General features: G+C 44.2%; 1 protein-coding gene across 1 annotated transcript in view; it reads right to left on the bottom strand.

The window, feature by feature from the left end:
• Nucleotides 1–15,250, bottom strand: part of PCNX1 (pecanex 1) — a 311,984-nt gene that overhangs the window by 199,599 nt on the left and 97,135 nt on the right. The window contains 1 exon segment of the mRNA XM_033952015.1: nt 174–306. Within this exon segment, the coding sequence (XP_033807906.1) occupies nt 174–306 (133 nt within the window).

The raw sequence follows: 15,250 nt of genomic DNA, 5'->3' as shown, positions 1-15,250 counted from the left end.
TGTGCATAGTTCAACTTAGTGCATATAAAGAGCCTCCAGAGTCATGCAAGACAGTCCAAAAGGATCAAGACAGGAAATGTCAGGAAAGCAAGGCATTTAGATGTCTTAAGTACTAGATATAAGGGAGAGGCTTTCTTAATGCATGCTGTACGGTGGTATTTGAAATACCGTACCTGAGAGGTGATCCGATGAGCGAAGCAGAAGGGGTGGGGTTATTCCCTGCATTGTGTCGGCGCCGTACGGCCTGACGCCTAAATGTACTGCGTTCACGGTGAAACACGACAGTCTCCTCAATGGCTTGTGCTGCTGCAGCAGAAGAGACTTGAGGTCAATTAGGAGACCAGGCCAAGCAGCTTGTTATAAAAGCATACCTCTTATTTTATGGGCATTTACTAAGCAACAGCACAAGCAGGGCTTTTAATTAAATACACAATTTACATGATGCTATTTTGATAATGGTATTTCTGTAAACAAATCTAACCATGGCAATGCATTCCTTTCAAATATAACATTTTTAAAATTAGGGTGTGAAATCTGCAATCACCAGCTTGTCACCAGCAACTGGAAAATGTCACACTGGCAAGTGACTCACCAGTAAAGGATTAACAAGTTGGTTCCAGCATGCTGTGGAAGGAGACATAGCAGTATTTAAATGAAGCTCTTTTTGCTGCTAGCACCCTTCCTGCAGCCTGTTGGCTACTAGCTGACCAGTAGATTACGGAAGTAACAGAAATAGGAGCAGGAACGCAAAGTGCTCCCTTCCTGTGGACCATTTGTGGAAGAGCAAAGGGGGTTGGAGAAGGAAATGGACTGGGAGAAAAAGCAACAAAATAGAGTGAGCCGAAGCAGAGAGAAAGAGAACAAACGTGAGAGGTGGTGCAGGGAGGAGAAGCTAGAGTTCAGCAACATTAGAAAAAGAGCATAAACTGACTTGAAGGGTAAGTTAAGAAGGGAGAAGGAAAATAGAAGAGAAAATCAGGCGAGAAGGAAAATACTATAATGCTCTGCTTCCCAAGTAGAAAGATCGACATAAAATAACTTTATATGTAGGTAGGTGCCACCAATGAAGCTAGTCTCTTCCTATTTTCTTCCTCTTACCTTGTTGGTGGCACATAGCTACACGAATGTATCAGTACTTACGTGACCATCTGCAGCACTACGAAATATAAACCAGAAAATGCCAAATTGATTTACCTAATTCACTCATCCTCTTTGAGTATAACAGTAGTGCTGTTTCTGCAGCCTGCAATTAAATGCCCTGCTGAGAACATTTTATCTTAATATGAAATTGCATGCAACCAAACCTACAATGCCGCTAACCTGTTGACAACCCAAAGAACACTTTCAAGCTAATGTGTACACACTGTGGCGGAAAGCTGGAATCAGAAAGATTAATCATCAAAAAAAGGAAGTACAAACCACTCAACATTGATGTAAATATCTGGATGACAAAAAATAATCCCTTTTGACAAACAGGATAATGTTTTGTCTTACAGAATATTTCTGTAGTTTAGTGAACATCTATTTTTTCAGGCACATATTTGTGCCTGAAAATATACTTGGCTACTTAGCCACAAGAATTTTAAAAATGTAAAATCCGAAAGTAGGAATACAAACACTGCACTGAACTTGGCTCCACTCCCCATAACATATCACATACTAATGATATTGGATTTCAGTTACATAATGAGGCAAAAATTATAATATGGTATCAAGAGCTGTGTGACAAGAAGAAGAAAAGAACTTTGGGGTCCTTTTACTAAAGCTTAGCATATGCTAATGGATATTAGCACATGCTAAATATTGTGTGCCATATGGGTCAGGGCCACATGGAACTTAGCGCATTAAGGGCTCCTTTTACTAAGGCGCGCTAGTGTTTTTAGCGCACGCACAAGATTAGGGCGCGGTAGCTGAAAAATTACCGCCTGCTTAAAAGGAGGCAGTAGCGGCTAGCACGCGCTAAAACTGCTAGCGCGGCTTTGTAAAAGGAGCCCTAAGCTTTGGTAAAAGGGTTCTTTTAAGTGCAAAAAGCTATTAAAAAATTCCAACAATCCTATGATATTCAGATAAAGGTAAAATCTTCAGCAGAAACCACTCCCCACTATTTTACAGTAATACATGACAGATGAAGTTCCATTATAATATCCTTAACATGACAACATATTATATAGCAGGAGTTAAAACCAAAATAAATGAAACTAGTGTAGAAAAATATTTCTACTACAGAAATGGTTCTCCATAACATAAGAAAGGTCGTCTCCTGTTGTCAAAAAGTTGTCAACATTTCCACACTGATGTCAGAGATTTCAGAAAGCTGTATGAAATGGTTTTCGAAAAGAAGGAATTTGAACATTTTCCACCCAGTTCGTAGAACAACAAGGCATGTTGGAGGCATGTTCTGGGCAGGACTAGAGTGATCCCATTCTGTTTTAATCATGTCCATTTAACTAGAAGGTGCTCTGATTGACCAACTGGAGGATTAAGGCTTGACCCATCCATAAATCCCCAAACTGAAATGTGGTCCCCCTTCCACTCTGTAAGAAATAAAACTCAAAGGGTATATCAGGGCACTATGACAGCATCATGTATTATAGGCATACGCAACAGAGCAGCAAGCAGCTCCCAGGAGTAGCCTTGTTGTCAGTGAAGTAGGCTATGAACAAAGGGATCAGGTCCAAATCTCACTCTACCTAGTACATTTGTGGTGGAAATTGTGAGCTCTCTAAATACAAGCAAACTATCTAATGCAGGGGTCTCAAAGTCCTTGAGGGCCGCAATCCAGTCGGGTTTTCAGGATTTCCATAATGAATATGCATGAGATCTATGTGCATGCACTGCTTTCAATGCATATTCATTGGGGAAATCCTGAAAACCCGACTGGATTGCGGCCCTCAAGGAGGGACTTTGAGATCCCTGATCTAATGTATCTAGGAGACACAGATAGGCTTGAACCTATGGCAGTGGTGCACAGCTACAGTAGGTTTTATTCTGTTCGTGGAGGGCTCACAAGACAAAATAAAAGTTATGGTGGGAACTCTACCTGGGTGCCTTTGTTAAAAGTCCACTGCACTGACCACTAGGCTGCTCCTCTGATCTGAAAACATCTGTGTGGCCATTTCTCTCAAAATGATGTCAGATGTTCTTGTGCCTGGTTTTTTTTTGGGGGGGGGGGTTTTAGAGTGTGTGTTTAGGCACACAGTTTGGAAAATCTCTCTTTTTTAGACCTGTGCAAAAACATCCATCTTTGAGCCATTTTTGAAAAGGAAACCCAGACATTTTTCCGGTTTGAAAATGGATCTAAGATGGATTTTTTTTTCTTTTTTGGACGTAATGAGAAAAACGTCCCAATTCAGAATTGTATGACAAAAAAAAAAAAAGCCCTTCTACATGTTTTCAAGTACTATATATATATCTTGAAATAGAACAGTTTTACCTTAAAGCACTCTAGACATTCAAAAAACACTGGTTAAGTGAATATTAGTATAAACAAGGGGCCTGACGCCTGATATTAAAGCTGACATTTAAACTTCCAAGTTTGTGCCCCATTTTCAGCTGAAATTGCATCTTAATTTAGGAGCTTAATATTTTAGCTAATAATACTTAGGCCTGCCTCTCATTTGCTTAGATTTATGAACCTAATTTATGCCCTCAGTGCTGCAGTTCAGAGTTAAGCTTCTATTTATCTCCTACCCTAAATCTGCTCCTATTGCCGTCCACTTTTTATGCTCATAAGTTTAGAACCTTGATTAAATTTTGATTATAAATTTAGAAACTTGAAAAGGAGGAAATGGGGGTATAGGCAATCTAAATACCGTTTACAAAATCTCCCCAAAAGAAAACTGAACACGCAGCAACAAGCACTGAACTCTGATACCACATGAAAAACCAACAAAAGAAAAAGCCTGTTATACAAAAGGGGGAAAAAACTACCCAACCATCTATCCATAATAGGTAGAAAAACCTTTCGTGGGTACTATACATATCTAGAGAAGTGCAAAAATAAAAACATGAAAATCAATCATATTACTAATTCCACTGTGTAAAACTGTGCTAGCAGGAACTACAAACTATGTGCATCCAAAAAACGATTGTTTCGTGGCTGACATGCCACTTCTTCAGGGCTGCAAAGGCTCACATAGCAGGAAACTGATGCGCTGCTCCTCTGTGTTTTTCAGGCCATTGGTGCACACTAGCACACTGCAAGAGGTGGCTAGGTACGCCACAAACCGTTGTGGGTAAGTATTTTAGAGGCACGGCTTGGGGAAGTTTGGGAATGCATGAGTGAAAGAGTAGCGAGGTGTTGCGAGCACATGCGAGAGAGGCAGAGAGGTGAGGTGAGGGTGCAGGGGTGAGAAGAGGGAGAACGTGAAAGAGTCCCTATTCGGCTCCAGGTCATTCTCTCTGCCGCATGGCAGGACCAGAGAGGGGATTGCACATAGCACTGCAGTCACGTCCAGGAGCAGGGAGCTAAGCCCTCCATCCCAAGTCTCACTGAGACAGGGCGCCTTGTTGAGATGATCATTCTCATATTTATAGGTTTGAGACTTGAATAGAATCTATTGATGTTAAGTACCCCTATCTTTTGTAAACTGTTTGAAATAGAGGGACTGGAGACTGGAGTTGCTGTTAATTTCCAGCATCACTCTAGACCAGTGGAAGGCAAACCGCGGCTCTTTAGCCACTTGAGTGCAGCTTGCGGCTCAGCTAGCTAGAGCAGGGGTGTCCAACCTACTTCCCTTCCCCATAAAGAGGACGCTGAAGCGCCAGGCAGACTAACTTTCGCCACCCAACGTCAATTCTGACGTCGAAGAGGAAGTTCCGGGCCAGCCAATCGCTGCCAGGCTGCCGGGAACTTCCTCTCTGATGTCAGAATTGATGTCGAGTGGCGAAAGTTGGTCAGCCCAGCGCTTCAGCGTCCTCTTTATGGGCAAGGGAAGCAGGGAGAGCTCAGAACTCGGCGGCGGTCTGTTCCCCTGCAGCGGTGGCTTGGGGGAGGGCAAAAAGAAAGAAAGGGGGGGCAGGGAGACAGAAAGACAGGGAGACAGACAGAAAGGGGGCATGGAGAAAGAAAGAAAGAAAGAAGCAGGGTAAAAGAAAGAAAATGTTGGGGGAAAGAATGAGGTCTGGAAGAGAGAAAGCATACAGGAGGCTGAAAGTAGGGAAGAAATATTGGATGCACAGTCAGAAGAATAAAGTGCAACCAGAGACTCATGAAATTATCAGGCAACAAAGGTAGGAAAAATGATTTTATTTTCAATTTAGTGATCAAAATGTGTCTGTTTTGAGAATTTATATCTGCTGTCTATATTTTGCACTATGGCCCCCTTTTACAAACTGCAATAGCATTTTTAGTGCAGGGAGCCTATGAGCATCGAGAGCAGCACAGGGAATTCAGCGCAGCTCCCTGTACTAAAAACTGCTATCGCGGTTTAGTAAAAAGGTAGGGGTATATTTGTCTATTTTTGTATGGTTGTTATTGAGGTGACATTGCATAGAGTCATCTGCCTTGACCTCTTTGGAAAAAAAAACCCCGTATTTTGATTGAGAATTAACATTTTCTCTGCCTTTCAGTGTACTTTGTGGGGTTTTTAAAAAATTTTATTGTTGGTAGATCATTTTGATTTGGTCATTTTAAAAGTAGCCCAAAAAGTGTGGGCACCCCTGGTCTACAGTAATAAGCCACAAATTACAACAAACTTTACTGGATTAAAGATATCTTTTAAACTATGAATATTGTATACTCTGTTTCCTCACACATTTTAAAAATGTTTATTGGAGAATTATAATATACTAAGTGCTTTTATTTTTCCTTCTCCAATAAGTTGTAGAAATGAGCTAGAAAGCACATTTCTTTTAGTTTACCTTTTCTCTCTAGAGTATCTGCAGAACTTACAGTCATTAAGTTTCATGCAAGTTTCATACAGACATTTTCATGCAAGAAGCAAAGTGGACTCAGATAATAGCACATGAAGAAATTCCAACCTACAAAACACACAGTAGTTTCAGAAGTTAAATGAACTACATTATATACTTGAATATAAACTGATCTGAATATAAACCGAGATAACCTTTCCCTCCCCCCCAAAAGGAGGAAAAAATGTTGACAAATATAAACTATGGGTTTATATTTGAGTGCCCTGCCAGTCTCTGCGTCCAATACCCCTCCCTCACTCCTTCCTCTGCCAGGCTCTGCACCCAGTCCCCCTCCCTTCCTGCCAGGCTCTGCACCCAGCCACCCTCCCTTCCTTGATGCCTTGTAGGCTTCCCCCAGGTCTGAAATAAGCCCTGGTGGTCCAGTAGTAGGCCAGGACATTAGGGATTCTACCCATCTTCTGTCCTGGCCAACTCGGACACATTCCACCTCCCAAGACCTGATGATCCAGCAGTGAACCGGGGCAGGAGCAATTTTCTTATGCTCTTGCTCTGTGCAGAGCTACTATCTGAAATGGCTGCCGTGAGTTATTGAGGCAACTTTGCAAGAATGCAGGAACTCACGAGGTTGCTGTGAGGACTTGCAGCAGTCATTTCAGATTGCGGCTTTACACAGAGCAGGAGTGTAGGAATATCGCCCCTGCCCAGTTCACCGCTGTACTGCGATTTAACGATAGGTTGTTTTTTGTTTTTTTTTTTTAAAAAAAGGTCTGATGTGTCAGAGTCAATCGGGAAAGGAAGTGGGAGGAATCCCTCCTGTCCAGGCTCACCACTGGACCACCATGGCTTACGGCAGGCCCAGGGGAGGTTTGCAAAAGGGTCCAGAAGTGGGGGCAGATGGGCACTGACCCAAATATAAAACGAGACCCCCCATTTTTTGGGCCATTTTTGGCCCAAAAATCTTGGTTTATATTCAAGTTTCAAGTTTATTATAAATTTGATTGATCACTTATTCAAAATTCTAAGCGATGAACATCTCAGTAAAATTACAAAATTAAGAGGGCAACAAAACAGAGAACTAAACCTTACGAAACATATTGAAAACTAACTTTACAAACATAATAAAACCCGAGGAAAGGATGGGAAAAGAAATACAAATTAATTGATAAAAGAGAAGACAATTATGGTAAAAAAAAAAAAAACCAAAAACCAACACAATAGGAAGGGAAAGAACAATAAATCTCAGAGAAGTTATGGGATTGAAATGAAACTCCTAGTCAGGCTTTCTAATTATTAAATGCATCTTTAAAAAGAAAGCTTTTTAGTTTGCTCTTAAATTTATAAAAAAAATTTTCTTCCCTTAAGTAAATAGGGAGGGAATTCTATGTTTGAGGAGCTGTAACGGAAAAGATGAAATGCCGCCGTGCGTTAATAATTTTAAGTGAGGGAATAACTAGTAAATGTTGATCAGTGGTCTGGTTGAGGTATAGGGATGGAGGGATAACGTGTCAGCTCCTTCCCTCATAGCCGCTTTTCTTTACTTATTAATTGCCTAATATCAGTTAGAGCCTTACTAAAATACAAAAGAGATGCCTCAACATAAAACCAGTAAAACTGAGGTAGCTTTTGGACTTATTCCAAGCGGTAAATGACCCAAACAAGATCATCCGTTACTCTCAAAAGAACGATGGAGTGTTACCCCAAAGACAGTATGACTGAGGTAGACAAACAATTGAAGCAAATATCTATGCTCCTATCAGAAAGCAAAACAGACATTAAAGATAGAAAGCCCAAAATATCTCATCTTAACACAAGGATGCCTGGCTGGGGATTCTGGAACAAAAGTATAAGATGTTAAGACAATATTGCTGCTCAACAACATATGGATCGCAAGACTATAGGCCATCTTGAATCTCTTCTGGAAAATTAAGACAATTGCAATCGTAGAAATAATCTCCACATCATAAGAATGTATGAGAAATCTATCTTTCGATAGACCATTTGAGATACAGCGAGCGCTCACCATATGCTGGAGTGGGCTCCCGGCAGTGATCAGCAACCGCGTGCGATAGTAAAAAAAAAATCTTCGCTACCCACAAGTTGAAGCGAATGGCCAAAATGAAAGAAATACACAAAATCCACTGAAATGGTCAACTGATTTACAATTCTCCAGATTTCACTAAAAATACAGTAGAGAAACATTGTCAAGTCTTAGTGCGGTGACCTGGACTAAAACTGCTGGAGGTCCACTATGGTTTGTTAGCACCAGCCAAGATAAAAATCACATATCGCAACAAAACAAAGAACTATCTCAATCCAGGTGGTCTAGATAAATTTCTCACAGAACAAGACGCCCTGCTTATGGACACTAGCAGTTTGTAACAGCTCAGTCATAGCTTCCTAGACTAAATGATGGTTTATATTAATATTTGTATTAAGAGCTTTAATCCATATTGTTTAATTGATATTCTTAAGTACTTGTTCATTCACTATTTGCTGGCAGTTAATGTTGTATTTCATTTGATATTACTCTCTCAGGTTTGATTACGTTTGTGGGGATTGGTTCATGCCTTCTTTGTTTTCCTCTTATAGGCTTCTCCCCTCCAGTGGGGTACTTATTTCTCATTTAGTTCTAGTTGTTGACTAGGTGGTGGGACGCTGCGGATTGTTATTTTTCTCCTGTCTGTGGATGTAAAGGTTGTCTCTGGCTCATGACACTAAAGGGTTATGGTCACCTTATTAATTGACTTTCAATTGTTTACATTATGCACATTTATTGACTTCTATTCCACCTTAAACTTTCAGTTCTAGACGGATTACAATAATAAATATCTGGCCATTTCCAGAGAATTACATTTTCAATCTAGTACAGGGCAGTCATTGAGTTAACATAGTTTGACATACTGTATTTCCTAAATAATACAGATCAAATCTACATGATCCTAAACATTTTTTTACAGAAAAGTGGTATGATTTCTGCAACTCCTGGATTGCAGAAAGGGACTGAACACCTAGCATACTGAATCTAGAAGGAACATAACAGAATTATTGATATTAGCTCTAGATATTGACATGCAGGATGTGATTAATTGTTCCTATCTAATATAATAAAATGGTAGGACGCGCATGCGCACTAAAAAAAATGTGTTCCCTGATCCGTCGCGCTTTTTTTAGTGCGCATGCGCGGGTTTACGTCACCAAACTCGGCAACTTGGACAACAATTGCGCTTATGCTCAAGCCGCCACCACGAATCCTCTCTCGAACCGCACCAGGATCGAGAGAGGAGCTGCGGCGGGGGCTTGAGCATAAGCGCCATTGTTGTCCCCCTACCTAGCTGCGAGGCTGCGGCGGCCTTCCTCACGGTTTCACAGTGTTTGGTCCGCCAAACAATTCCTGCCTTTGACCAAATTTGCCCCACCGTTCCTTCCCTTCCTCCATCAGGTACAGTTCAGCTCCGCCTATGTTAAAAGCAGCTGCTTTGAAATTGGAGCCCTGCCGCCACCGTAACACGTTCCCTCTGCCGCGGTCCCATATGTCAGAGAAGGGGCGGGACCAAGGCAGAGGGGAAAGTGCTACGGCAGTGGCAGGGCTCCGATTTTGACGCGGCTGCTTTTAACATTGGTGGAGCTGCACTGCACCTGATGGAGGGAGGGAAGGAAAGGTGGTTGTGCGCTGTTGAGCCCCTCTGCACGGGCCCAAACCAAAAAAGGAGCCAGGACTTTTCCCAACCCGGCGCCGCCAGACCCGACAAAACGGCCCTACACTCACAGACCCGCGAGCAGGGTTGCCATGGAAACCTAACCGGAATTACATGCAGTCGCGCAAGGGTCAGTGAGAGGGGATCAGGAGCTAAAGAGAGATTGAAAAAACAAACAAACAACAGTGCACAAGTAGAGAGAGACACACAGACAGTCACAGAAGGACAGGGGGCTAAAGACACAGATTGAAAAAATAACAAAACACAGAGGACAAGGAGAGAGAGACACAGGAAAAAAAATGACAAACAGACATACAGCAGCAAAGGAGACAGACATACTTACATACAGCGTCCAAGTAGACAGACAGAGAGACAGCAAAAAAATACAAACAGCCAAGGAGACAAACAGAAAAAAATAAAAATTACAATGCCCAAGGATAAATTCAGGAAAAAAAACCTTCCAGACATACAGTGGCCAAGGAGTTAGACTGAAAAAAAGGCATACAGACATACAGCAGCCAATGAGACAGACAGACTGACAGCGACCAAGTAGACAATCAGCAAAAAAACACAAACAAGCACACAAAGCAAAAAAATTAGAAACATACAGCGGCCAAGGAGACAGGCATGCAACAAATAGGAAAAATAAAAAAACTTTTAATAAATCAACCATACATGAAGAAGGAATAAAAAAAAAAAAAAAAAAGGGAAAAGACACCTACAGGGAAACACAGGATCAAGAGCATACAGAGAAAACAGAAGTTTGCAGGAATCAGGAACATATAGAGAAAGGAGAGCAGAGACCCCTGCAAGAAGAGAAAAATAGCAAAGAGACTGGGGATGAGAAAGAGAGCAGAGATGCTTGCAGGGAGAAAAAGCTAAGCAGTAATGTTACAGCTTGAGAGTGCAGACTGAGGAAGAAAGCAGAGACAGCGCTACACAGGGAAATGGAGGGAGGAAAGAGACAGAAAGAAAAATACAGACAGACATAAATTCTAGCACCCGTTAATGTAACGGGCTTAACGACTAGTGTGTGTATATATATATATATATATATATATATATATATATATATATATATATATATATATAATACCTTATATTTATATACCTATACACTGTTTGTTTATGCTTGTAAGCTGTACTATATTAAGCTTAACATATTGAACTAAAAAAATAATAATAATAATTTCAGAAAAACAGTAGGAGTTTGACTATAAACATATCATAAGTACTTGAGCCCACAGCAGCCAAAATTCCAGGTATGTCCTATGTTGTTCCAAGCCTGAAACTGTTTTCTCTTTCTTTCATATGAAACTATGGGAGCCATAGTACATATAAACTGTGACCACCCATACCGAGTGCTTATAGGATTCGACTGTATATTAACAAAGGATTCCTGAACAAAGCCTTAACAGTACCTTTCCCGTTGTTTAAGCCGACTTGTCTAATCCACTCTAAACTGGGCAACTGACTACAAATTTTTAAAGTCTATAACCTAAGACTTTTCATTATGACAAACAAAATCACAGCTTGATTTTTTTCTCTTGCCTGTACCTTCTTTTGTCTCCTCAAGTATTTCAGAGGATATTCCTCTACTTGACCTGACCACATGGTTTGTATTAAAAAGCACCCTTACAAATTATTCAGTCATATAACTCAGTGTTTTTCAACCTTTTTACACCTATGGACCGGCAGAAATAAAAGAATTATTCTGTGGACCGGCATTGGTCCGTGGACTGGTGGTTGAAAAACACTGGGCTAAGTTGTGGGCCAGACCCCACCCATCTCTACCCAGTCTCCACCCCAGACCCCGTCCCCATAAAGCACAGTTACTTACCGTAACAGGTGTTATCCAGGGACAGCAGGCAGATATTCTTAACGCATGGGTGACGTCACCGACGGAGCCCCGGTACGGACACTTTTAACTAGAAAGTTCTAGTTGGCCGCACCGCGCATGCGCGAGTGCCTTCCCGCCCGACGGAGGAGTGCGTGGTCCCCAGTTAAGATAAGCCAGCTAAGAAGCCAACCCGGGGAGGTGGGTGGGACGTAAGAATATCTGCCTGCTATCCCTGGATAACACCTGTTACGGTAAGTAACTGTGCTTTATCCCAGGACAAGCAGGCAGCATATTCTTAACGCATGGGTGACCTTCAAGCTAACAGAGAGGGAGGAGGGATGGTTGGCCATTAGGAAAATAAATTTTGTAACACAGATTGGCCGAAGTGTCCATCCCGTCTGGAGAAGGCATCCAGACAATAGTGAGTAGTGAACGTGTGAACTGAGGACCAAGTGGCAGCCTTGCAGATCTCCTCGATGGGCGTGGAGCGGAGGAAAGCCACAGAAGCAGCCATAGCTCTGACCCTGTGGGCCGTGACAGCACCTTCCAGTGAGAGACCGGCCCGAGCATAACAGAACGCAATGCAGGCAGCAAGCCAGTTGGAAAGCGTCCATTTAGAGACAGGACGACCTAGACGGTTAGGGTCGAAGGACAGAAAGAGCCGAGAGGACGAGCGGTGAGCCCTGGTACGGTCAAGGTAGTACGCAAGGGCACGCTTACAGTCTAGTGTGTGTAACGCCTGTTCCCCAGGATGAGAATGGGGCTTAGAGAAAAAGACAGGTAATACGATGGACTGGTTGAGGTGGAAGTCCGATATCACCTTGGGGAGAAATCTAGGATGGGTACGCAGAACCACCTTGTCATGGTGAAAAACTGTGAAAGGTGGGTCGGCAACCAGTGCATGCAGCTCACTAACCCTCCTGGCAGAGGTGATGGCAATGAGGAAAAGCACCTTCCACGTAAGAAATTTGAGTGAATTTGAGGCAAGAGGCTCAAAAGGAGGTTTCATGAGGGCGGATAAAACTACATTCAGGTCCCAGACGACTGGAGGAGGCTTCAGCGGTGGTTTGACATTGAAGAGGCCTCTCATGAACCGGGAAACCAGTGGATGAGCCGTGAGAGGTTTTCCGAGGATAGGCTCATGAAACGCAGTGATGGCACTGAGGTGGACTCTGATTGAGGTAGACTTGAGGCCAGCGTCGGATAGAGAGAGCAAATAGTCCAGAACAGCTTCCACCGCCAATGAGGTGGGATCGTGGTGATGTAGTAGACACCAAGAGGAGAACCGGGTCCACTTCTGATGGTAACATTGGAGGGTGGTCGGTTTCCTGGAGGCATCCAAAATACGACGGACAGGCTGAGACAGATTGTCTGGAGAGGTCAGCCCGAGAGAAACCAAGCTGTCAGGTGGAGCGAAGACAGATTGGGATGCAGTAGAAACTGATGCTGCTGTGTAAGTAGAGTAGGAAACACAGGAAGAGGAATGGGCTCTTTGGAGCTGAGCTGGAGCAGGAGGGAAAACCAGTGTTGGCGAGGCCACCGAGGGGCGATGAGAATCATGGTGGCTCTGTCCCTGCGGAGTTTGAATAACGTCCGCAACATCAGAGGTAGTGGAGGAAAGGCATAGAGGAACTGATCCGTCCAGTTGAGCAGGAAGGCATCCGGGGCCAGACGATGAGGAGAGAAGAGTCTGGAACAGAACTGGGGCAGCTGATGATTGTGAGGAGCTGCAAAAAGGTCCACCTGAGGAGTGCCCCACCGAGCAAAGATGGAGCAGAGTGTGGGAGGATCCAGAGTCCACTCGTGAGGTTGAAGGATGCGGCTGAGATTGTCGGCCAGGGAGTTCTGCTCGCCCTGGATATAGACAGCCTTGAGGAAGAGACTGTGGGCCGTGGCCCAGGTCCAGATGCGGATGGCCTCCTGACAGAGGAGGGGAGATCCGGTGCCGCCTTGCTTGTTTATGTAGTACATGGCGACTTGGTTGTCTGTGCACAGGAGAAGAACCTGAGGGTAGAGAAGGTGCTGGAAGGCCTTGAGGGCATAGAACATGGCCCTGAGTTCCAGGAAATTGATGTGATGTTGACGCTCCTGAGGGGTCCAGAGTCCCTGGGTGCGAAGATCTCCCAGGTGAGCTCCCCATGCATAGGGGGAGGCATCTGTGGTTATGATCATGGAGTGAGGGAGTAGATGAAAGAGTAGACCCCTGGAAAGATTGGAGGAGTTCAACCACCATTGAAGAGATTGCTGAAGAGACGATGTCACAGAGATGGGATGAGAAAGAGGATCCTTAGTCTGTGACCATTGGTTGGCTAGAGTCCACTGAGGTGGAGTCGCGCCAGAGGAAGCACATGGACCGTCGAGGCCATGTGGCCCAGGAGGACCATCATCTGCCGAGCTAAGATGGCGTGATGAAGGAGCACCTGACGACAGAGGTGGAGCAGGGTCCGTTGACGGTCGGAGGTGAGGAACGCCCTCATCAGAGTGGTGTCGAGAACTGCACCAATGAATTGAAGGCGCTGTGTGGGAAGCAGGTGCAACTTGGGGTAGTTGATCTCGAACCCCAGGAGAGGGAGGAATGAGATGGTGTGTTGAGTGGCTTGTAGCACAAGCGGAGACGTAGGTGCTTTCACCAACCAATCGTCCAAGTAGGGGAACACCTGGAGGTCGTGAGACCTGGGGAAGGCCGCCACCACAATAAGGCACTTGGTGAACACCCTGGGTGATGATGCGAGGCCAAAGGGTAGCACTTTGTACTGATAATGATGGTGCTGTATCTGAAACCGTAGATAGCGACGTGAAGTCGGATTGATTGGGATGTGAGTGTAGGCCTCTTTGAGGTCCAGGGAACATAGCCAGTCGTGTTGAGAGAGAAGAGGGTAAAGCGTGGCAAGGGAGAGCATTCTGAACTTTTCCTTGACCAGACACTTGTTGAGATCCCGGAGATCGAGGATGGGACGGAGGTCTCCTGTCTTCTTGGGAACCAGGAAGTAGCGGGAGTAGAATCCCTGACCCCTTTGGTTTGAGGGGACCTCTTCGATGGCATTGAGAAGAAGGAGGGATTGGACCTCCCTCAAGAGGAGGAGGGATTGGGAGGAGTGAGAAGCAGACTCTATGGGAGGATTGTCTGGTGGAAGAGTCTGGAAGTTGAGAGAGTAGCCGTGGCGAATGATGTTGAGGACCCATTGGTCTGATGTGATGACCTCCCAACAGCTGAGGAAGAGTTGGAGGCGACCTCCAATAGGCTGAGGAAGAGGCAATGATGGTGGGAGACTGGCTATGCCCTGGAGAAAAGAGTCAAAAGGGCTGAGATGGTTTTGACAGAGGTAGAGGCTTGGCAGGTTGGTGAGACTGAGAGCGAGCCTGAGTTTGATGCTGTTGCCGAGTTCGGCGCGGCTGCTGTTGAGGCTGGTTGAGAGGTCTGGCCGAGAACCTGCGTTGGTAGGAAGACTACTGTTTGTAGGCGCGAGCAGGTGGAGTTTTCTTTTTAGGTTTTACCAGAGTATCCCACCTGGTCTCGTGAGCCGAGAGTTTCTGGGTTGTTGAGTCCAGGGACTCCCTGAAGAGTTCATCACCAAGGCAAGGTGCGTTAGCCAGGCGGTCTTGGTGGTTAATGTCGAGGTCAGAAACTCTCAGCCATGCCAGACGCCGCATGGCAACAGCCATGGCAGATGCTCGAGAGGTTAGCTCAAATGAGTCATAAATAGAGCGCACCATGAATTTCCGGAGTTGGAGCAGACTGGAAATTTGTTGTTGAAAAAGAGGGACCTTACGTTCAGGAATGTATTTTTGTAAGGAGGAGAGTTGTTGCACCAGATACTTCATGTAGAAGGAGAAGTGAAAG

This window comes from Geotrypetes seraphini, chromosome 7 (assembly GCF_902459505.1).
Source record: "Geotrypetes seraphini chromosome 7, aGeoSer1.1, whole genome shotgun sequence".
Classification (NCBI taxonomy): domain Eukaryota; kingdom Metazoa; phylum Chordata; class Amphibia; order Gymnophiona; family Dermophiidae; genus Geotrypetes; species Geotrypetes seraphini.
Note: the sequence above shows the minus strand (reverse complement) of the source record. Positions and strands in the feature narration are given on the sequence as shown.